A 23,724-nucleotide genomic window follows, 5' to 3' on the forward strand; every position below is an offset into this window, starting at 1 on the left:
AGAAAATTTCGAACTGGGTTGTCGTTTTCTTTTGTCTCGGTCCACACTTGAGTAAATTTCATTAAAAGAAATCATGAAATTAGGTGTTCTTACTTACTATGTCCCGGTCCACACTAGAGTGATTTCAATGAAAAAATTTCATGAAATTATGCGTCTCTAGATCGACTTTCATAATAGAGTAAAATCTTAAAATTGCTGCAGTGAGGAATTCGATTTAAGAACGCCTAATTTCATGAAATTTTTAAGTCCCGGGCCACACTAGTTGGGAATTCAACCTAAGAACACCTAATTTTATGAAATTTTTTAATGAAATTCACTCTAGTGTGGACCGGGACTAATGAAATTCACGCTAGTGTGGACCGGGACTATGGAACTCAATCTAGAGACTCATAATTTCATGTTAAAATTTCAGTGAAATTATTCTAGTGTGGCTTGGGACTTTTTATTCTTTTATCAGAAGTAAGCAAGGCAAGCAGGCAAGGCAGCATACATACATATGTAGGTAGGCCCATGGCACAATTACCCAGGTAGTGGCATCGTAAAATTTTGAATATGTTATGTCAAAACTTTCTTTATGTTGTTGGGGAAATTACAACAAAAATAATTTTTTTATAAAGGGATTTGACTTTTCATATTCGATCAGCTGGTGTGATACCACTACCTGGTAGTTCTGCCATGGGTAGGCCTTTACTTTTACAAAAACAACAACGTCAACACGCATCAGGTTGCATCATTGTTACGGTTACATCATTTACAGTGACATCCACCATTAAAAAGGCATTAAATATGCTTAATACAGAAGAATGAAGGTATCCCAATGTATTTGCTTTATACCCTAGACAGACGGCAGCGTTAATTTGCATTAGATGCCTTAATTCAAATTAATTCGTGCATTATCCACATTCGTAATGCACAAAATCAAAGGAAGTCCCGGGCCACACTACATTAATTTCATTGAAATGTTGATATGAAATTATGCGTCTCTAGATCGACGTCCATAGTAGAGTAAAATCATAAAATTGCTGTAGTGGGGAATTGGTTTAAGAACACCTAATTTCATGAAATTCACGCTAGTGTGGACCGGGATAAATTTAAACTGAATTTGGGATTTCAATATGGCAATGTTGTAAAAGAGAGCCCATATTCATGTACGAGAGAGAGCATATGTACAATATACGTATGCTATGACTCATAGCCTATGAGACACAATTTGCATTGCAAACAACAACAAAACAGTTGTTTACCAGCAAACAGCTACCCGCTTGCGCGATGGGCTAGTTCGGCATCGGAAACTCGTCGATTCTTAGCGTTACAGTAACTAGTTCCACTTCTGACCCCTCACAGTGCAATCAACTGGAAACTTTAACATGGGGATGTCATAGGAGGTAACCAATTGACACTCTATGCATTACCTGTAGGTGGTATTGTACTAGTTCCCGGTTTACAGTCATATACCAGTTTATTTATAAAAAAGTGGTGGGAAATAGTCACAACTGACGCTTCGTCGTTTACTTGGGGATATATAGGTATCAATTGGTTCCCTTCGCATTACTTAATGGTCAATTGTGAACTAGTACCACTTACCTCTAGTTTACGACTATTTAAATTAGAATTGCTAGCGGGTAGAGAGAAGAAGAGGGCGATTTGCATATTTCCTTTGTATTCCTTTTTTATACCAGAACAATATGTACGAAGATATTCAGTCCATCAACACTAGCTTGTGTTATTGGATGCTTCATTTATATTAAAGTTATGAAGAAAATTTAAATGTGAATTATTTATACAACTCGTCGTTTAAGTTAAGTTAATTAAGTCGCAACTGACGCCTCCTCGTTTACTTGGGGATAAAAAGGTGACAATTGGTTCCCTTCGCATTACTTCGGGGCCAATATTTGTACTAGTGCTGATTAGAACTAGTTCTGGACTACTTAAATTGCGACAATTGGAATTTTCGTCGCAAGCGGGTAGTTCGTAATGCAGAAACTGTCGTCTGTCAGGTTAAAATTAAATGCACATCTTTATGCAAATTAACGTTGCCGTCTGTCTAGGGTATAAAGTTATTTTAACTAAAATGCAAGTATGTATGTAGTTTTAAGGGCTATGTATACTTTTCTGTATCGTGAAAATGGAATTTCTTTAATTTTTAAAAATAAATGAAATATTTCAAAAGAAATTTGTGCAATTCTTATTATATATCATGGCACAATTACCCAGGTAGTGGCATCGTAAAATTTTGAATATGTTATGTCAAAACTTTCTTTATGCTGTTGGGGAAATTACAACAAAAATAATTTTTTTATAAAGGGATTTGACTTTTCATATTCGATCAGCTGGTGTGATAGTGGTAGTTCTGCCATGTTATATATTCTTCCCAAGCAGTCACACAATGCAAATTTTGCAATAGAAATACTTTAGATTTAGAGCTGGCAAACTATCGATATTCCCAACATTAGATATTTTCGATATTTTATTTCAAAAAATCGATAGCTATTGATACTATCGTTAATTTGTCAGCACCATTAATTTGGAAATAAAAATGGCGGAAATGTCTAGGATTTTTTGACATTTTGCACAAGTACTTCACAGAAATATAAAGAAGAAAAAACAATTGCTTTCCGATATGGTTTATTTTCAATTCTATATATCCGAGGGTTTTAAATTTTCGTGATTTTTTGTCAAGTTTATATTATGCCATCAACATACATGGAATGACTGTTTTGCATGAGAGTGTGAAGAAGCATTGAATTGTATTTTTTTTTTGTTTAATGTATGGCAACAATGGGAGTTAACAGCCCGAGCCCTTTAAAAAACAGTGGCGACGGCGCGCCGCCGACTGAAAATCGGCTCGCTTCCATCTCTGATCAGCTGTAGTAGCTAGTTGTTGTCTAGTTGTGTTTTAAACGAGAAGGGGAAAAGAATTGTTTGTTGAATCCGTACATTTTTCAGTGTATTTTAAAGAAACAAAAAAATACATTTATGCCGCAAAAATGACCGCGATTATTCAAAACAACGTTCAAAACGATAAAGTATGTTGAGTTTCAATTTTCTGTGGGTTTCGTGCATTGTGAGGTGTTGTGCAAAAAAAAAAAAATAAAAGATAAAACACTTTTTTAAGTTCCGATTTGCATTTTTCTTAATCAATGACGTCAATGTATATGCCGATCTTCTTCTTGTGAATGTTTGTGTGTATGTATGTAGAATGTAAACGCACAAATGATATCCATTAGATACACAGATAGAACATCGTCGCGTGTAAATGTATGCTTGTGAGATAATAGTGAATTTATTATGGGGTGTGGTCAGCACTTAAATTTGCGCTGTTTCCAATCCATCCAATCCATTTGTGTTTCGTATCCATCAATTCCGAGCCATGTATACCAATGGCCCTACTTCCGAATAAATCCCACCCACTCACTTCCTGTTGTTCTGGCGACCACAAGTCCAAAACAGTCCTTAAATACTGAGTGAAAAACCTGTTAAACTCCGCAATTTTTCAGTGGTCCTCTCTAAGTAAGTACTCTAGGTGTGTGTGTGTCAGTCTCCCAAATATGGATACATTTTCACTTTGTACGTTTTCATTAACATTTGTTGTGATTGTTTTGATTATCTGTCCAGTACCGCCGCCTCCTCATAATACCAGTTTATATGTTGGTGAAAATTGTTTGCTTGAAACCATTTCCAATTTGCGAAATTGAAGGTTGAAGTGAGCTAGATATCTATGGATGTTTGTGTGTTTGCGTCGGGTGGTTTTAGCAATATATCTATCATCCTATTAGAGGCCTAAAACTATTTTCAGTGACGAAGATAGTAAGTAGCGTTTAGACAATTTACCAGACTAGATACACACAGTCACACGTACATAACTACTTGACATTCGTCTTTAATGTTGTCGATCTCAAGAAGAAAAAGATACCGGTTTTTGGAATTTGTGATCTGAAATGGTTCTGTTTTTGAGGCTTTTTTAACTGTGCAAAAGTTATTCGGCGTTAAACATACACACATAGTTATTTGTTTTTGTTTTATTACATGACATCACTTCTAAGGGGGCAACATTGAATAAAATCCGTATATCATTAATTGAAATACTGTGTACAGTACTAAAAAATGAGTGTATGTATGTTTGTCTGCCTATGCATACAGTCGAACTTCTCTATAACGTATCACTTGGGGACCGAAGAATTAATACGGTTTAGAGAAAATTCGTTATAGAGAAACCAAAGCAAATGTTTAATTTGACCTACAGTGACACAGAAAAGTATACATACACCATACAAAGATGCCCAAGTATTGTATCGGACCATATTACAAGGCAATTCAATACCTTTTGTATGTAATTTGCGCCAGGAATTTCGCGGAATATATTAACATCATGAGAAATTTTAAGAAAAAACGTGTATTAATCGACGTCCAGGAAGGATTATTCTGCTCGATAACAAATCCAAAGCTTTCTAGGGTCTCAAGATTTGCAATCTGAAACTAATTTTGTGCTTTTTATAAAGTACAACTCCTAAAAACGCAAAGAATTAAAAAAGGGGTCAGGTTTAATGAGCTATACAAGAAGTCCGACCTTAAATAACGGCATTAAACCCCCAAAAATTATTTGTTTTCTCTAAAATATATCTCAGACACCCACAGACATTCCCCAAAACTAAAAAATTTATAAATTTTGCTACTAATTCCATAAATTTTACGATAATACTCGTATTTCCTTGGGGTGTATGTAAACTTTTCTGAATTGAATTTCTTTAATTGTATTAAATATACGTAATAGATAAAAATAAATTTGTGTAATTATGGTTATTTTGTCACCAAGGAGCCACACAGTGCAGTTGTTGCTAAAAAAACCCAACGATTTAGCCTAAACTGCATTTTTGTAGGGTGTATGTATACTTTTCTGTGTCACTGTATATACATGAGTAATAAACAAAAGTGTGTATATGAATAAACATAAATTAATTCGTACGTATTTAGTGAAATAAGAAGTGATTTTTATTTGTTTTTAATTTTGCGACTTTGCTTTATCAAAGTATGTATGCAAGAAATAATATAATAGGGAATATTCCTTGCGGAATTTGTTCCCTTTCTCCAATTTCTCAATTTGTATTTCCACATTTACGTCCAAAAAGGGAATATTATTGCCGATTCTGAGAAAATATTCCATAATATTTCAGTTTTTGACGTTTTAAAATATTGAGTTTAAAAGAATTTCAATTTTTAAAAATCTTTTCCGTGCGGAAAATTCCGAGGCAACTATTCATGATTGCCCCCCCTAATAATTCTTGTTAAAGTATCACAATCGACATTAACATGGTCTTCAATGGTAACATCTTCAATATTATTTGTTGTCATAGAAATATTATGTTCATCAATATCATTAGCTTCTTTGGCTATACTAAGAAGATCAGCCTTTTTAAAACTATGGTCAGTTGTTTCCCTTAAGATGTCTAATTTTGAAGCAGTTTTCATTCTAAAAGCACTGATAAATCAGGTTTGCTTCTCTTTTTAGTGCGCACTTCAATGAAAATATCGTTATGAATGTGTTTTGTTTCTCATTTATTCTGTAAACATCAATTAGATAAAGTTTGACAAAAGTTCGTTATAGAGAGGTTAAAATAGGAGCAAATGGTGTGGAAAAAACTGTGTATTTAATTTTTCTTCGTTATAGAGAAAAATTCGTTATAGGGAAATTCGTTATAGAGAAGTTCGACTGTACATATAAATTGTATGTACGTTCACGTTCTTTCATTCGCTTATTTGTAAATGTTGTATCTTCTAATTTGTAAATTCCTCCTCTAGTTCAGTTTCTCAGCAGAAATATTTTCTGTTGTTGAGCTTAAGTGCCACTTACTATGGCTGTCGCCAAAGACACATTCGCCTGCCAGTTTAAGTTCTACGATTTTTTCATCGGCGTTCAGCGAGTGCACAGGCACCAAAATGTAACATGAGCTTGTTAAGTTTAAACTGTCAATTTTGCAATAATTATTTCTGACAAATATACACAAAGTGAATCCCTAGAGTATTTTGAGAAAAAGAGATGATAATATTCTATTTGGTATTTGCATGCATTTTTTGCACAATTGTTTTTTATTCCAGATTCAGATGAAAGTGACAATTGAATAAAGATGATCCTTTTAGGATCGCACAATTAATTAAACTGAATCTGAAAGGGGTGTATTTTAATGCCAAGTTTAAATTTGTAATACCTTCAATGCGTTCATTTTATGCTCTAAAATCCAACAAATAATAACAGACAATTTTTGTAATGGCCAATAGTTTGGTTGTTTGTTAAGGGCACAGTCGATTCAAGAAATTCAATCAAATTATATAAATACAGTTAGTCAACTAAATTATTCCAAAACCAAAATTATTACCAAATCTTAAATAAAACAACGTTTTGTTGGCATTAATAAATAGCATTAATATATTGTTTAACAGTATAATTCTTACACATGTTTATTATACACTAAAAAATTTCAGAAAATTAACAAAAACGAAAATTACTCATTTCTTGTACTATCCACTAAATTTGTGCAAAATTCACAACTTTTTATTTCTGGAAAAGTTGGTGCTAATATTTTGTATGTCCACCTCGGGCATCAATCACAGCCTGTAAACGTCTGGGAATTGAAAAAATTAAATTCATTATGCCATATTCCAATTGTATTTTTCTCCAAGCTTCTTTAATGTATTTTATTAAGTCGGTCCTATTAGTGGGCGACCTTTTCCCGACATTATTCGTCAGGTCTCGATAACTTTGGCGCACTTATATAACAACCAAGTCGTAAATAAATAAGGTTTGTGTTTATGGTCGTTGTCTTGGTAGTTTTTATATTGCAAAGGTCAGGGTCAACAAACCCAATTTTCTTGGCGCTGTTGGTAAAATAATTTTTAAAAACATCAAAATAAATCTCCTTTGTCATTGTTTCCTCCAAAAACCATTTGTTATCAATGCCTCTGCTTGATGTACAACCCCATACTATAACTGACAGTTTCCCAACTTTACGGTATGTATTATATTTTTATTTTCCAGGGCTGTGAGAGGTTTTCGCCATACTTTTTGGGGCCCATCGTAACAGTATAACATAATTTTCGTCTCATCAGAACATACAGTGTTGCGCATATCAAAAGCAACAAATCCAGGATTTTACATTAATTCAATTTTTAGATCCGTTACAATTTTTTAAAATGCTATATTTTGTGCATAGTTGTTCTTTATTATGTCCAGAGAGCTTTCAACAAGTTGTTTCTGTACTTTGTAGTTGGATGGGATAACAACAACAACAATATTGACTGATCCTCAAAAATGGGGAGTGCAAAACAAAAGCAACAATAGAATATTATTAGAAATTGTAGTGTCATCGGTGTTAATTAACTGTACTATTGAATTAAATTTGTCTTTTGGGGCGTGGTAGTGTCATTTTAGCATTTGCATTTGTTATCCTAACAGGCTTGCCACTTTCTACCACTTTTCCCATGGTCTGGGGAAAATATCATAATACCCTCTAAATCAAAATTTTTTCCTCATTTAAAAATTTAAATTTTGCAATATTCATTCGGAAAGTGTATTATTATCAACCGTTCTTCTCTTTGCGTGTAATAAAAAAGTTAAACAACCGAATATTGGTAAACACAATACATCCAGGTGTAAAATCCCTTGAGGCCAACGGCACATTGCGGCTAAAAACGTTGGGGAAAGTTTAAGAATAATACGAATATGAGCTTCCAAGAATTAGTTGGGACTCTTATTTTCGATATATGGCCTAGAGTACTTCGCAGAAGAAGTTTTGAAAACAATTTGAAAAGTTATACAGTTATACGCTCCTAGAACAAACATACAGGGAGAAGGCTGGTCAGATCTGGAATAACGAACCTGGCTGCAAGGTATCAAAGGCAATCTGGCCCAACCTCTCCAAAAGGAAGACCACTTCCCTACTCTCTATGAGAAAACCCGATCTAAAACTAATGATTGGAGTTATCACGGGACACTGCAGGATAAGATCAATGACCTGCAAATGGGATAGAGATGACCCCACGGACTACTGCAGATTATGCGAAGACGAAGAAGAAACAGAGACGATTGAGCACTTATTATGCCGTTGTCCAATGCTCAGGACCAGGAGAGTTCAAACAATGGGTGAACATACACTATCATCTCTGACAACATTCTGCCAAGCCGAGCCGACAACACTGCTTCTTCTCGCCAAGGGTCTGAAGTGGCTTCAAAACGAACAAACTACAGCATCTTAATACGGCTAACCTCCTTACTCGCTCTCTCTCTCTCTCCTTACAAATAATCTCTCAATCCATAGCACTTACTTAATCATTCTCAACTATCCTCTAACTTACTTAATTATTCCTTTTTCCTATTTCTAAACTCGATATGCTATTATTTCTTTTCTTTTCTCCTACCCTTACTATAGGATGAACACAATGGACCATAAGGTCTCCGAGTGGAGTGGCTGTCCAACACGACAGCTGCGCGTCCTTTAACCTAACCTAACCTATACAGTTATACAGAGATGTGTCATTAGTTTCAGATATTTTAGAAACTTAAAAAATATTTGTTCACCACCAACAAAAACATACTCTATTCTTCTTTTTGAAATTGTCTTTCCTTTGACCTTTTTTTGTAAAAGTCTTTGAGGTTTGCGCCCCAAATTGGACGTAATTTGGCATTTAGCGTTTTAAGAAAACTTTTGCACCAAAAATAATGCACAGGTCGCAATTAGAAATACTTTGTCCATTCAATTGATGCTTTGCTTTTCCAATTTTGAATACCGCGTTATTCGATCTCGCCTTAAACTTTTTCGCGACATCAAGGCCTTGGCCTGACAGTTCTGCGTGTCACCCCATGCGACCCGTATTTATAGGCCGTTTGAAATAGCCGCCATATAAATGTACCGCCAGATCCAATTTGGCCGTAATTTGACATTTAGGGCTCGAAGTTATTAAAAACACGTCTATACAAAAAATTGCAGACAAATGTCCACATGACGCTACCAACCGATTTGAAGTTTTTGTAATCGGGATTCCCAGTGGTCGCCACAAATTGTGAACATTGTTACTTTCGTAACAGAAAAAAACTAATTATTTCATTTTAGTTCAGAATATTTCATTGTGGGTATAAGATGTTAGCCCCGGCCTTAACGCTTTTTTTTTACCTTTTTTTATTATTCATTTTAATAGTTATGTATAAGAAACGCACATATTTGGTTAACTTTTCTAATTTATATCATTGGCTACGGATATATCTATATCTGTAGTGGAATTCTGTGTCTCATTTTTAGCTACCGACAAAAATTGGTGAAACTAGAATGCTTATAAATTCGGTGATTAACGAATGTTTTCGTTAGGTTAATGATTAAAATAGAATAGATATGTTAATAATACTACTAAGAATATGGAAAGGTGCACGATTTGTGTTAAAATTGACTGAAAAGGGAAATCCTTAAATGTAAGTATAATTACATGTTTCAAAAGTACAATGGCCATAAAAATATGGGGTTCCTTCAAAAAATGCCCGTTTTATCAAACAAGGCAACTTGAATCTCAAAATCATACCACATTAGAACTTTAGTGCTTCTCTAAGCTTTCGCTGGCTTCAGAATATACGAACAGGACATAACACATGCATTTTTTCGCTACTTTAGTTGTATTTACAGATGACCAATAATCCTGGGTTTTAGGATCCAGTGTACTATGAATTTGTAACTATAAGTACTATAATTGTTATTAAAATTAATTAATATCCTATTGGTGATCTTAAATAAAGATTTGACAATATTTTGTTAACAAATATGAAGAAGTTTTTACACAGTTCTGCATGGTTTCTGTGTTGCATACTTACTTTTGCGATATAAATGTTGGACCTTTTCGTATTCGAATCGTAAAATTTCTTATGTATGAAAATATTACACACTTTTTAATACTATCTTCGTGTCTATCAGATAAAACTATTTATTTGTTGATTTCAATAAGTTATAGTGCTTTTTATCCCCATACATGTTGGTTTCAATGTTTCGACAGGCTATATTGTGAACATATGAAACTGTGCATCCGGTCCAAAAAGTACATTGAAACCCATAGATAAATTTGCTTTCCGAAACGTGAAATTAGTAAAAGCTAAACAAATAAACAATAAATATGCGCGAATAATAAAATATATTTGTATTCAGCCATGATGATGTTCTTTAAAGTTAATCTCATGAAAAGTTGAATGTCATTGGTCTGGATGGCATTTATCCTAATGTGGCCACATTTCACGTAATAGTTCAATTCAAATATAAGTTAACGAGTACCTATATCTGACAAGTAAGAAAAACATCAAATGCTTTACTACCTACTTCTAAATCAAACTTGTCAATGCTAAATCATGTACTTACTACCATGATGCAATGACAAGGTGACCCTGAAAGCCTAGCTGATGATTTCTCTTCCTTTAAAAAAACATTTTTGTTTAAAAAAAAAAATAAAAATATTTCAGTTCAACCAAAATTGTACTTCTAAAACGTGTTTATTGTGCTAATAATATTTTGTAGTTTTATTCTTTCTTGTGCATTCATCGCTATAAAAACTTTGACATCAAGAGAAGACTAAGGCCTGAATTTTCTTTCTGGATGGACCTTGCTTACTACCTAACAATAGTTATTGGTTACTTTTACATGCACAAATTTGAATATTTATTTAATTTTATTTTTGAATATTGAAAGGCAACTCTGGCAATAAGGCGGTCCACCGTTGTATTAGTGCAATGTTAACAACGTTAGTTTCCATGCGTTTCTGGACAACAGTGTCACCTTCTTTTTAAAAACATTGTTCTTTCCATATCCATATAGGTATGCCCCAAAGAGAAAAGCATGCAATTTGAACGAATTTTGCAGAGTTTCTAAGTTTTGCAGGGATGACATAGATACATATAATCAAAATTTGCACCGAACAAATCATTTTGGCAAACACACACACACCAATATTATTGTTTCAGTTATGTTCTTAAAGCACCATTTGTGCCGGTGTAATATAAAAAACAATAACAAACAGAATGACACGTGCTTTGTTTCATTTCTCCCACTTTCATCACAAGCCAAGTCTGAAAACAACCCCAATGTTTTTGCGAACAACCCTCAGTCTTATTGGAAAATTCGAATTCGAAATATTCCAGTTGGAAATTTATAATGCGCATGCTCTTAGAAATCCTGCTGCCAAAAAGAGTTGATGTAGGCTTACAGGACATTTTCAAGTTTGAATTCTAACCAGTCTGGAGTTACATTTTGTGCTAAACGGAAGCAAATCTAACTAATTTGAAAACAAGTGAAAATAACAAGTGTATTACAAGAGAAAAAAAATCTTTCTTCCTTTGTACACACAAACACACCCCTAATAAAAGGACACACACTCGCGCATACCACATTTATATGTCTCTGCATACATATTATAGTGCATATACCTTGATAGTATATAGAAAAAATAAAAAAGTTATTTTTTCCAATTTCAAATGTTCAAAAATAAATTTTACTGCACCAATTGACGCCGATTTGTGTTTAAAAATAAATCTACAAGAAATTTTATAAAAATCCATTTTAAATTTTAAGTAAAAAGGCAAAGAAAAAAATTATGACTAAGCAGCAACCGCAGCAGTGACGACATACGCTTACACAATTTCTCTATACCATAGAAGAAAAAAGTGAATCAATATTTTAACAAAAATTTTTATAACAAAAAACCCAGAAAAATAAAACAAATTATTTAGCAAAATGGTTACCGAAAATGGAACACAGGTATTTAATATTTTTTCGTTACTTTCATTAATTGAAAATAGAACAAATTCTTTTTTTCACGTTTGCAAAAATTTTGAGGAATACACACACTATTTGTCTGGCAGCCATAATGGCTGACATCAATTTTTTTCTCAACGGCTATCGATTTTTCTCATTTGTCCGATGAAAATGAACAAAAGATTTTAAAATTTATTTGGTTTTTGGATTATTTCAGAAACGAATAGGGTTTTGTATACTTTATTAACAATATTTTTAAAGAATATATGTTTTATTTTAAAATGTCTTTTTATATGATTTGAAACAATTATTTTATTAAAAAATAATTAATTAAATTGGAACAAATTTAATTTTTGGAAATTTTATTCTATTTTTTTTGAACTTAAAAAGAAAATCCCAAACTAACGCATTTCAATATTTTTTCATGTAAAAATGTCTTTAAAAAGGGTGTGGTTATTTAATATGGATTGCATGTCTGTCGCCTCTTACCACATTCCAAACTGACGGATAGCATTTTCAATGTCCCAATTTGGAGAATGCACGAAACAATTATTGCCCAGTTAAATTTTAGTTTGTCTTTATTTTGTGAATCCTAAAAAGGAAACTAATACAAACATTACATAATACATCATGACTCACAATCTCTACTCTATCTGTGTTGTCAGCCGAAGTAGAGGTGTTCCACAAACACGATGGATATTAAACGCATAGTTAGTTGTTACGTGATATAAAACATAAAAATAGAAATTTCAATTATGAAGTCACCTAAATCGTTGCATATAGTATAGGGCAAAGGGAAGAAAAACAGTTTTGCACTCTTTTGTTGGGAATATTGTTCGATAATATTTTGTCGCGCCACCAAAGGGATATAAATGGCAGACAATCATTCTGATTTTTACTCATACGATTTTCAAAAAATTTGATTTTGGTTCGAATGCACATTAAAATTCCTCATGCAGGGCTCTGCATACAATGGTAACTGAACGGAAGTTGTTTCTAAAATCCACAAAACATTCTTTGGGTGTTTAGGTAAAAATACAGCCGTGTTGAAACTGTAACAGTAGTTTATGTGAAACTTAAGATCCCACTACAGTATATGTTATACTAAATTCGTTCAAAAATAAACAAATATAAAATGTTTCTAAGGAAATAGCGCACTGAAACATCTACATGATTTCATAGCAAAACTTTATGAATTCCTCATATGCAACGAATGCTGTCGATAAGCTCTAGAATAATGATGATACATTCATTTATTTGGTTAACAATGATTTGCCCCGTTAATTTGTTCCATTGTGATTATATGACTCAACTTTAACTATGTAAAGTTTTGTAGAGCAGAATTATTTTAATTACCAAACTAAAAATGCCCCAAATAAGAGATTCCATGTATCAGAGTTCAGAGTGTTGTAGTAAATGTATTACGTAATCCCCAAAATAAATGAATAAACATCTATTGAGACTTGTTCTTTGTATCAAGGTTACAATCGTAGTATTACAACTTCAAAAGAATCGTCTGAACAATGAATAATCTCATAGAAATCAATACCATCAATTCTCCTACCACAAGTATAAGCACGTTTAACTAACGCTTCTTTGCATTTGATATAAATAAATAAAACTGGAAAAATTTGTAGATTTCATATTAAATTTTACTTGTCATACTGGATTTGCTTTGATACTATTCAAATACATTAAATGTTTTGTTGTTTCAATAACTTTATTCGTAATAGCTTTTAAGTCAAATAATGTTGTCCAATTTCAAGTGGACTTCCTAAACCACCTAACCATGTTTTCGATATTCCAGTGATTTGTTTCTCTCCACTCAATAACCGGACTCTCATTATATTCGTACTCGCAGTTCTTCTTTGGAGTTTGTTTATTTTTATTTTTCGAAATTATGACGCCATACTTCGAATATTGTAGGGGTAGTTTGCTTGCATTTTCGTAAATAAATAAAAGTGTTACTTATAAACAAACGACTGCGCAATCAATCGGTTAGCCGACCCGACCTACCAATGCCGGAAACAGAGTCATGTGTTCGCCGCACATGAAACATATCTACATACGTATGTATGTATATATGCCAGCACGCATAGATATTATATACATACGCAAAATGTTGTATGTGGGTGTTTATATATTTTCAAACTCACCTGCTTTTCCACCCAACCATGGAATCATCCGAACAGGTGCTTTTTTTGGTCATAGAATTTGTAAGCCCAACTTTTCCTAACACATGAGTCATTGTTAGCTTAAGTTGCAATTTAGGCCAAATATAAAATTAAAATACTTCATAAAAACTCCGGATAATTGATAAGAAACGAATAGAAGAAATGATCCAAATACTTTACAATATTTAAGAACTACCTTTTTTATATATCTGTTAGGATGGATGGAGTTCTATCATATAGAGATGGTCTGTCAGAATGAAACTAACCCACGGTACGCTTCAACCAAATTTAAATGGAAGGTGCTTACACCTGGGAAGTTTTTGCAGATACTGGAACTACAATGTTTATAGATGAGAAAAAAAATCGCCGGAGCGCTTTTCAAATAAATCGCGATTCAATTTGACATTTTTAAGGGTATTTTACGATTTTGCTTGGAAACCGCACGTCCTATCGAAATGGGACTAGAGAGAATGTTGTAGCTGTGAAAATTCTGTACAAGATTGACTGATTGATATTTTTCTCGGTTTTATTTTATTTTATTTTTCTAGGTTTTGAGATTAGGGGTTCAATCAAACTTAAAAACCAAAAATGTTTTGCAATCGATGAATCCGAGTTGCACCCATTCCGAATTCGCGAACTATATTCTATATAATATGAATGAAATTCTTTAAAATGAAGTGTTTTACAATTTTTTTATATAATGTCGACCATTAAAATTAATTTTCGTGGAAGCTGTGTTGGCATCAATGTAGAAAAATGGGTAAACAGTTTTTTTGTGTTCCATTCCGATTTCTGTCTTAACCTTACATTTTATAGAACTATGCCCAAAGAAAGACTCAAGGAATACTCCATGGGCAACATGATACCAGTGTATGATTTTTCGATTATCCACCACATCCACCTAAAATTTATGCTAACATTTTGAAGCCGGCATTTTGGGTTTTTTTTTGAATTTTTTTAATGATCCGGACGCGCATCAAGAAAATATTCAAAACTCATAACATTATTATAGAACTCGTGATTTTACGTCGCATCCAAGTAATTGGAGTCGAACGGCCAAAATTTGATCCGTGAATTTTTTTAAAAAACCTATTTTTTGAGTGTAAAATTTACAAGTGTCATTCAATTTCCTTTGAACCCCGCGTGAATTTAGTGTTTTTTTACGCGACGGATCTAATGAGCCCTTCCGTGATCGAATCCATCCACTAAAACCGCGGACATAGATACCTTGAAAATAGGAAAATCAGCAAAAATATATTTTGAAAAATCCGCGTACTAAGTGGCGATTTTCTTTAAAATTTTTTATATAAATGGAATCCTTTATACGAGATTATAATATTTGCGAAAACGTGCATCATATATTACAGAGATACGATAGTAATTTGGGTATCTTAGGCAAAATAGAATGTGGAGGCACATCCGCGGTTCTTGTAGAATCTATTTGAAATAGGTGTATTTTTACGTTTTTGATGGGTGGTACTGAAACCGGATGCGCATCAAAATCGTATGCACATCGCTCGACTTTTACCCACTTTAAAGTTTTTTGCATTGTGTGATGAAACTGGCGGCACACTTTGGCCGCTGAGTGAAACATCGAAATATGCATAGATATTGAAAGAGATTGATCCGCTGTATCCAAAATCGGATGCGCATCAACCGACTTTAACTAATTCGCGAATAACAGGCTTTTTAATTTTCATATTTTTTGATTGTAATTTCAATATTACTCTTAAATTCCTATCCTTATAAGTTGCCACAGTAAGCAGTTAAACTCTCGCCATGGTGAACCATATTTCTTGATAAAGTTTTAGCAGTACACATTAATTATTGTATGGGATTTTAGCGAAATAGTTGGAGAACTCCCAAATATTTTCTTCTAATTTTTCTAATCGAACAAAAAATATATTTGGAATAATATTTTAACAATAAGTTTTTTCTTTTTTGTTGTTGCTATAGTATGCAACTTATATACCCAATCTTTACAAATTCGGTTTCATACGTTTCTATGCATTGTCTAGATTCTGTAGATATCTTTAATTTATTTTTTAGAGGTTTATACGGACTCTGAGGTAGAATAATTTAGAGTTGTTCCACGATTTTTTTAATTTTTTTTTTGATTTTTAGCGAAAATAAAAAAAGATCTTAGAAATTTTGGTGCATCTGCGGATGGATATCAAATGATGTTACTCATATATGCTTACATTTTCTCAATACAACAAATAAAAATTTTAAAATATTTTGTAAGAGGATAAAAACCGCTAAAACTTTTGCGCGCATCGGCCAATTTCGTGAACGCGAGCAGATTTAAACCAGATTTTTTTCCTTAACTTCTTTAACAAAAACGGAGATGTGCTCGCAAAATTTTTTTTTTTTTTAATTTTTTTTCAAATGGAATTGGAAAGGAATATTGGTTTTTGCCATGTACATTCTAGATCAGCGTAAAATTCTAAGTTGACGTAGCTATGTCCGTCCATCCGATTTCAGACATTTTTACTTGTTTAGCTACATTTTAAGACCGAATTAGCTATAATTTTACATATAGTGTTCCCAGTGACTTCTCCACCAAAAATAATTAACATAGGTCCATGTTTTGTTATAGCCCTCATATAACAATGCAACCCGATTTCATGTATTTTGACTGTTTTAGCTACATTTTCTGGCCGAATTAGAACAAAATAGCTATAATTTGGCACTTTGGTTCCTAGTTGTTCAAGTAATTTCTCCACCTAAAATGGTAGGTATAAAAAAATAATGTTTTTACCCTGGAACCTATCTTTACATGGCATTCCATAGAAAATCTTAATTTGCTTTGCGTCGTTTCACTTGTCTTGTTTTTTTGGAACGTATCAACGATGCAAGGCGAGGTCTTGGTGTATCATAAAAAAGTAGAACATGAGTACCTAAAATAGAGTACTGTACTCTATAATAGAGTACGGTTGGTCACCGTATTCATGCAGGCTTTTTTCTAAGGAAGTATTCATAGCTCCATGTTTGCTTTGGTTTAAGGACGCGCAGCTGCGTTGGCTGGCAACTGCTCCACTCGGGGACCTTGAGGTCCATTGTGATCATCCTGAATATTGTGTGTGGTGGTGGGTTTATTGCAGGTGTTGAAGTGATGTGTAAGTAGGTGGGAATGAGAGCCGGATATTTGTTGGTTTGGTTATTGCTTATGGATGTGATGTGGTTTGATGTGGTTGATGATGTGATGTTTGTGTAGGTGAGAATGGTGGCTGATGATTATGGGTAAAGGGTGTGTGGCTGCTAAGTTTGTAATGAGGGCTGCAGTTGTTTATCCTCCTGTGGGGAGAAGCAGATATATTGAATTAGATGTGTTTGTCCAGCCATGGAAGATTTTTGGCAAATTGGTATATGTAGATGGGACCTATGTCAGAGTATTTATCTCATGTCTTCCAAAGAATCGGTGTATCCTCGTAAGAAGCGAGGGGTACCTACACAGTAGATGTTCGATCGTCTCTCTTTCCTCTGGGTCTTGACATAGCCTACAGTAGTCTGCACTACTGTTGTCCCATCTTGAAGTTAGGGATCTGATATGACCGGTAATAAGTCCAACAGTGGATTTTATTTAGTGAAAAAGGGAGCTGGTTCTGTATTGTGATTGCCAGATTGTCTTGGATATCCTGCAACCAGGCTCCGTTTGCCATCTTTGCCATGCTTTATCAAGAAAGAAACGACGAAGTTTCCGGATGTAGTAGCATTATGGTGGTCTGATAGATGACTCTACTGATAAGTCAGTCGACGTGCTAGTTCGTCCGCCTCTTCGTTCCCCGCTATATCACTGTGTCCTAGAACCCAGCAAAGAACAACGATATCACGTACATCAAGTAGAGCGTTTCTCGCAGTAGATCCCGGCTCCTGTACCATCCCCCATCTTGGAGTCGTCTGTATAGATAGCCAGACCGTCAAGAGGAGGGTTGCCACTGGCCCAGGCATCCCTGCTAGGAATTGTCACGTTTAGTTCCATGTTACTGTAGTGGTCTCGGGACAACTCTCATGTTACATCTTTGTGTCATATGTGAGCTGAGAGTTCTCATTTTGTAGATCAGTGTTAATCACCACTGGGCTCGCGAGTCGTGTCTGTGTGAACACACACAATCTCAATTGTGGTGAGTTTGAACGTTGCTCTCACCACCGATCATCTTCTTTGTTTTAGCAATGAATTAACGCACACGATGTTTATCTAGAGAGGGATAGATAATCTCGTGTGTGTGCCAAACACAAACGCAGCGGTTGAATTTGTTGTTGCTGGTGAACACTGCTCCAGTGTCTATGAATGTGGCTGCTTTCATTGGTGATGTCTACAACGAAAATAGAGTTATCTGAGTTGATTTGGCTGGGCTGTGAAAAAGGTGTAATAGACTTTGTGAAATCTATTTTTATTACCCATGCCATTATTCCATAGGGAATAATTTTGTGTTATCAGATTGTATTGCTGGTATACTCTCCCGATTAAATATCAAACACTTTTCTGAGCGTGCGATATCTCAAATTATATATGAATTAATTTCTCTTTCAGTCAAAAAAGAAGCTTCCATATCTTTGAGCTTGAAGTAAAACCAGAATGCACACAATGATATGAGTGTAGTCTATTCCCTGCAAATATTTGGAAGATTGTTGGACGATTTTTGATCAGATTATTCTTCTGCTCTTATTTCCTGCGATCTTTTAGCGAATTTTTATATAATTATTTTATTATATTATCGCGAGTAATTTGACATTCTTATGTGATTCTCCAAAATTATTGTTTGGATTTGGTTGTTTATAATTCTCATATACACTATCTACATAACATTGATATAAACGTCACGTATAATATTATCAGTATTGTCAAACACAACACATGTCCAGTAGTGGGATTCTGTAACTCATTTTTGCTGTTATCGATATTTGTCGGTAAAATTAAAATGCTTATAATTTCGATAATTAACGAAATCTTTCGGTAAGTTAACGATGAATAAAAAGTAGTCGCTAGCCTCTACCGACACAAACAGTGATGCCAACTTTTCTTTATGTTTTTAGTGATAATTTTGCGATTTAATTTTACCGATTTTTGTCGGTAAAAGCAAAAATGAGTTACAGAATCCCACTACAGGTTTTGCCAACTGAAATGAAGAAAGCGAACGAAGAAACAGTACACTAACCACCACAACATAATGAATAATTAAAAATCATAACAAAGCAGAAAAGAAAACAAAAGGCGTAAAACTTAAAGACAACAAATGAAATAAACAAAAAACAAATAAGAATGAAAAATAAATGTCCTTTAACTTTTTCTTTATTCTTTCTTCTTCTTAAGATCTTCCATATGATTCGTCAGCGAATCAGCGTTTCAGTTGATCTTCCAGGATAATCGCGAAGTATTCTTACCTCTTCGAAGTTGAGAAGAAGTTTTTTAGAGCAAGCACTCCTGTAGTAGATGATGTTTGTGATGATCAATTGGGAAATGAATGAATGAATTCGTAAATATGTACATTTGTTTACGAGTTCAAAGTTAATTGGCCTCGTATTTTGTTTCTAAGTTATCGCCAAATTTTTCATCACTGTCGAAAATAAAACTTGTCAACTTTGCAAAACCGTGATTTTGTATGTTTCAAAAAAGATTATTTAACTTTGTCGAATTTGTTCATTTCAATATCACACCTTGTGCCTGTTTTATTTCTACTTTTTACCTCAGATATCGGGTTTCCAGACAAATTTTAACCATTTTTTTGGTTATTTACCAATCACGGACTTATTCATTTATTTATATATACGCCCACATTTGCTAATCTCTATGGCCATAAAATCTATTCTTGCCCTAAGGAGTGTATTAACGATTTATATGACTATATGACATTATTGCAATTTGATAATTGTCAAATGTAGTCTATTATTGCTCAGATTAAACGTTTTGCTTAAAATATAATAAAATAATCTTATCTTTAACTATTATCATACATTTTATGCATTTGATTTTGCCAAAAAATTTTGCTAAAAAAATTTAAAAAAAAAAAAAACAGTAAAAATGTTAAGACGAAATATTTCACCGCAACTACATTCGAACTTCTGCATAAAGTAGAAGTTGGGGACCGACGAAGTACTACGTTAAGAGAAAATTCGTTATAGAGAGATTATTTTGTGTGAGAATTTTTACTTGTGCCCTAAAAACAACTTCGTAATCCATAGTTAATGTATCGCAATCCTAATATACTCTTCAATCGTAACATCTTCAATATTATTTTATTGTACATATTATCTTCTTCAATATCAGCAGTTTCTACAGCTGTGCTAAGAAAACCAGCATTTTTAACGCATTGATCGGTTGTTTCCCTTTTGGTTATTACCCAGCAAAAAGTTTGTCTCTAAAGAGACAGTTAAATCATATGTACAAGTGATTGGGGAGTGCATCAAATTATGCATTTTCACTCATAATTTTTACAAGAGCGTGACTACTGAAAGATGCACTCCATTGCACTGCATTTTAACTGACCCTTTGGCACTGCATTTTAACTGACCCTCTGGCATTGCATTTTAACTAATCCTTTGGGGGTAGAATAGGATGCAGTCCAAGCACGTGTTTTGATACATTCTGCGGAATGTGTGTAAGCCATTACAAAATATCCGAGAACAAATAAAATGCATTTATTATTTGTGTAAAACAAAAATATTAAGAACTTTATTACATTAACACAAATTATGAAAATTCTCCATTGAATTCATGCGTGTTTCCTCCGCTCTTCATTTAATCCCAGCTGAACTGTTCTTGCTTCATCTGCTAAATGAGTTTGATATTGTCTTCCCAACACCAGTTAAGATTTCGACATGTGCTCCAACGGCACTCCATTGGGAAATTTTCTTACCGAAAAAATGTTCGCAAATTAAATATTTTTTATTTTATATTAACAAATTTTTGGAAAAGTTTTGTCTCTTTTTGGAAAATGTATGCCCATGCCTGTAGAGATGTACAAACTGATTTATGTACTTGTAGGGATCTCTAATAACTGCAAATAAAATGTAGCGAACGGAGTGCCTTTTTCACGACTCCGTTGAACTGCATCCGGATGTTGTTAAAGTGTGACAAGTGGATGTGATTCTTTGGATTGAATCCGAACGCAGTTAAAATGTGAGGAATTTAATGCTTTTTTCATGACTCCGTTAATTTTGCTGCGTAATTTCCAAGAAACTAGGAACGCTAGTCGTTGACAATTTAAAGTATTTTAAAGCAATTTCAATTTTGAGAGCATTGAAAAAAGGGTGGGAAAAGTTGTGTTTAAATTCTTATTCGTTATAGAGAAGTTCGTCGGTATATATCATTTAACTGAAAATATTTAAATAAATTAAAATCCATTTAACACGGAAAATGAATAACATTTTGTTTTGTTTATGCGAAATAGGCAATTCAGAGAGAGATTTTGAAAAAAAAGTTATTAAATGTTTGCACAATAATTGAACTGAGGAAAATAAAAAAAAAATAATAATAATTTCAGTCAGTTGATAGCAATGCGTGAATATATACAATCAATAAAACTTATGGGTCGATTCCGTATTGCGAGGCGAGTCATGTCGCGTCGTCTATCGTCTCTGTGACAAAATTTAAAAAATGCACTACGTAAAGCGAAAGAATATAATCGTCGATAACAAGTTATCGGTGATGTATTGGAGCGTTTTTTGTTTTGATTTCAATAAATTAGAAAAAAATATCAGAACAAGTTGTATACAAAAGTTATAGTTTTCTATAATGATAAGCTCAGTGGAACTATTTTTTGATGATAGTGAACGTAGCATCTATCAGACGACACTTAAGAGATAAATCTAATCCTTTAGATCATCATTCATCAAAATATTTGTTAATTTTTTAGGTTTAAACCCTATTTTCGGCTTCCAAAATACGCTGTTATTTATATAGTGGAGGCATTAAAAATGACTTCAAAAAAACCCACAGATCAACAGCAATACAGCCAATACTTAAAGTGTGTGCTGCTTTAATGTTTTTTGCAGAAGGAAGTTTTCAAAAATCTCATGGCAATAACTTTAACCTCGGGATGGCTCAACCCACATTGTCAAAGGTATTAAGCGAATTTCTGGAGTTAATAGAGGGAAAACTGTGTACAATTTGGATTGTTTCCAAATTAACAGAAGAGGAAAAGCGTCAAAATAAAAATTATTTTTATTCAAAAACAAATTTCCCGGGGGTTGTCGGAAGCATTGACGGAACTCACGTACATATAATGAGACCATAGGAAGATGTTCGCCATTTATATCTGAATAGAAAAGTTTTTAATTTAAACGTTTAGTTGGCAAGTACGTTGTCAATTTCTACTTCATTTTGAGGTTTTTCATTTTGTATCTCAGCAGATTGTCAAATTTCACTGTTATTATCATCCCATGTCTCTTCAATTCCGTAGATCGCACCTGCAGGATTTGAAACCGTATTAATTTGCAGTAAGTCTGCTACCGCTTGCTCCATCGACGACAAAGATATTTCTTGTGATGGTCCACCTCCTGTAGCTGTAATATTCTTATTTTAATACATCTTTTTCTTTTGTTTGGATTTAAAATATTTAATTGCTCCACAAAATCCTTCCACACCTCATCAAAAGTGGCTTTAGTTTAGCCAAAAAGTTTGACTCTAGGAGCTACGTTTGGGTGTGCTTCCATTTTTTCAAGCAGCATTTCAAATTCCTGTTTTGTAGTAATTTTTACCAATATAAGTACTGAAACACCAAAAAACGTACATAATATTAAATAAATTCACTTAAAATAAATGGAAATGTGATCTACGTTTAATTTTTTCGTTTTTATTCGTTTGCAAAAATGCAGGGCGACAGCAAATTTGTTGTCGCCGGAAAATGAACTTTATGGCGACAGAATTTGACGTCATCGGGCGACTTTTGCCATACGTAATGGAAAAATTGCAACTGGCAACGCGACACGACTCGCGTCGAAATACGGAGTCGACCCATTAATTTTCCAGATCAAAATCACCAAGGTCGAAGTGTTTTATTTTTCCTAGGTTCAAAAGTCAACCAAACAACCAAGTAAAAAAATGTACCTAAGTTCTCAATAAACATTTTCTAGAACCTACGACATTCATAGGATCGATTTTTTAAGATTGACTGAGAGGGCGAATAAAAATTCTGTACGATCTGCAGGAAGTGAACGTAACAGAATGATCCCTTGAACATTTGGATGGCAAAAAACTATCATACAAATTCGTATACGTAGAAATGATAGTTACCAAGTGTGACTTAGGTCATAATAGCTCGACTCGAAAGAGAAATAATTAAAAATATCATCCAAAAATAATCTTCGCCTTAATAAGACAAAAATATATATATGAAATTTTATAACTTCCAAACTCATGCAAAAGTCTTATAGTTAGGATAGGTTAAGTTGAGAGGAGGGGCGGGCGATCGCTGAAGAAATCGCAACATGTCCGTATGGACATACACTTAAGACAAAGTAGTAGAGCGCTCTAATTTCGGATGTCTGGAAGACTTTATTAAGTTTTCATCATTTTAGAAATTCTGCGCCATTGATTTCAAAGTCATCTCTTAAGTTTTTAAACTCGCTTGCCTAATTTGGTTGTTTTTTTATAGTGTCGATTCCCATAAATTTTAGTTAGTATGTACTGTACATGGAATTAAAATCAACGCACATTTTTTCACCCGAAAAAATTTAATAATTTGAATTTAGCCAATAAATTGCTTAAAGTTTTGCATGCCTTCAACAATAACTTGTAAAACTTCTCAACAATAATTTGAAAACCAAAATTTTTAGAA

At 33.6% G+C, this 23,724-nt stretch overlaps 1 protein-coding gene across 16 annotated transcripts in view; it reads left to right on the forward strand.

The window, feature by feature from the left end:
* Ank2 (Ankyrin 2) overlaps positions 1 to 23,724 on the forward strand; it is a 92,524-nt gene that overhangs the window by 17,042 nt on the left and 51,758 nt on the right. For 3 of the 16 annotated variants that reach the window (XM_073984143.1, XM_073984145.1, XM_073984153.1), the window contains exon 1: positions 2,894 to 3,026. The exons of 7 other annotated variants lie outside the window; for them this stretch is intronic. In XM_073984143.1, coding sequence (XP_073840244.1) covers positions 2,988 to 3,026 — 39 coding nt within the window. In that variant the 5' untranslated portion in view covers positions 2,894 to 2,987. Of the gene's footprint in view, positions 1 to 2,888; positions 3,511 to 11,556; positions 11,775 to 23,724 lie in introns of those variants that run through there. 6 more of the 16 variants (XM_073984146.1, XM_073984154.1, XM_073984147.1 and 3 more) reach the window with 5 other exon arrangements.

The sequence above is a fragment of the Musca autumnalis genome, unplaced genomic scaffold (assembly GCF_047663935.1).
Source record: "Musca autumnalis isolate F117 unplaced genomic scaffold, ASM4766393v1 scaffold_4, whole genome shotgun sequence".
NCBI classification, from domain to species: Eukaryota; Metazoa; Arthropoda; class Insecta; order Diptera; family Muscidae; genus Musca; species Musca autumnalis.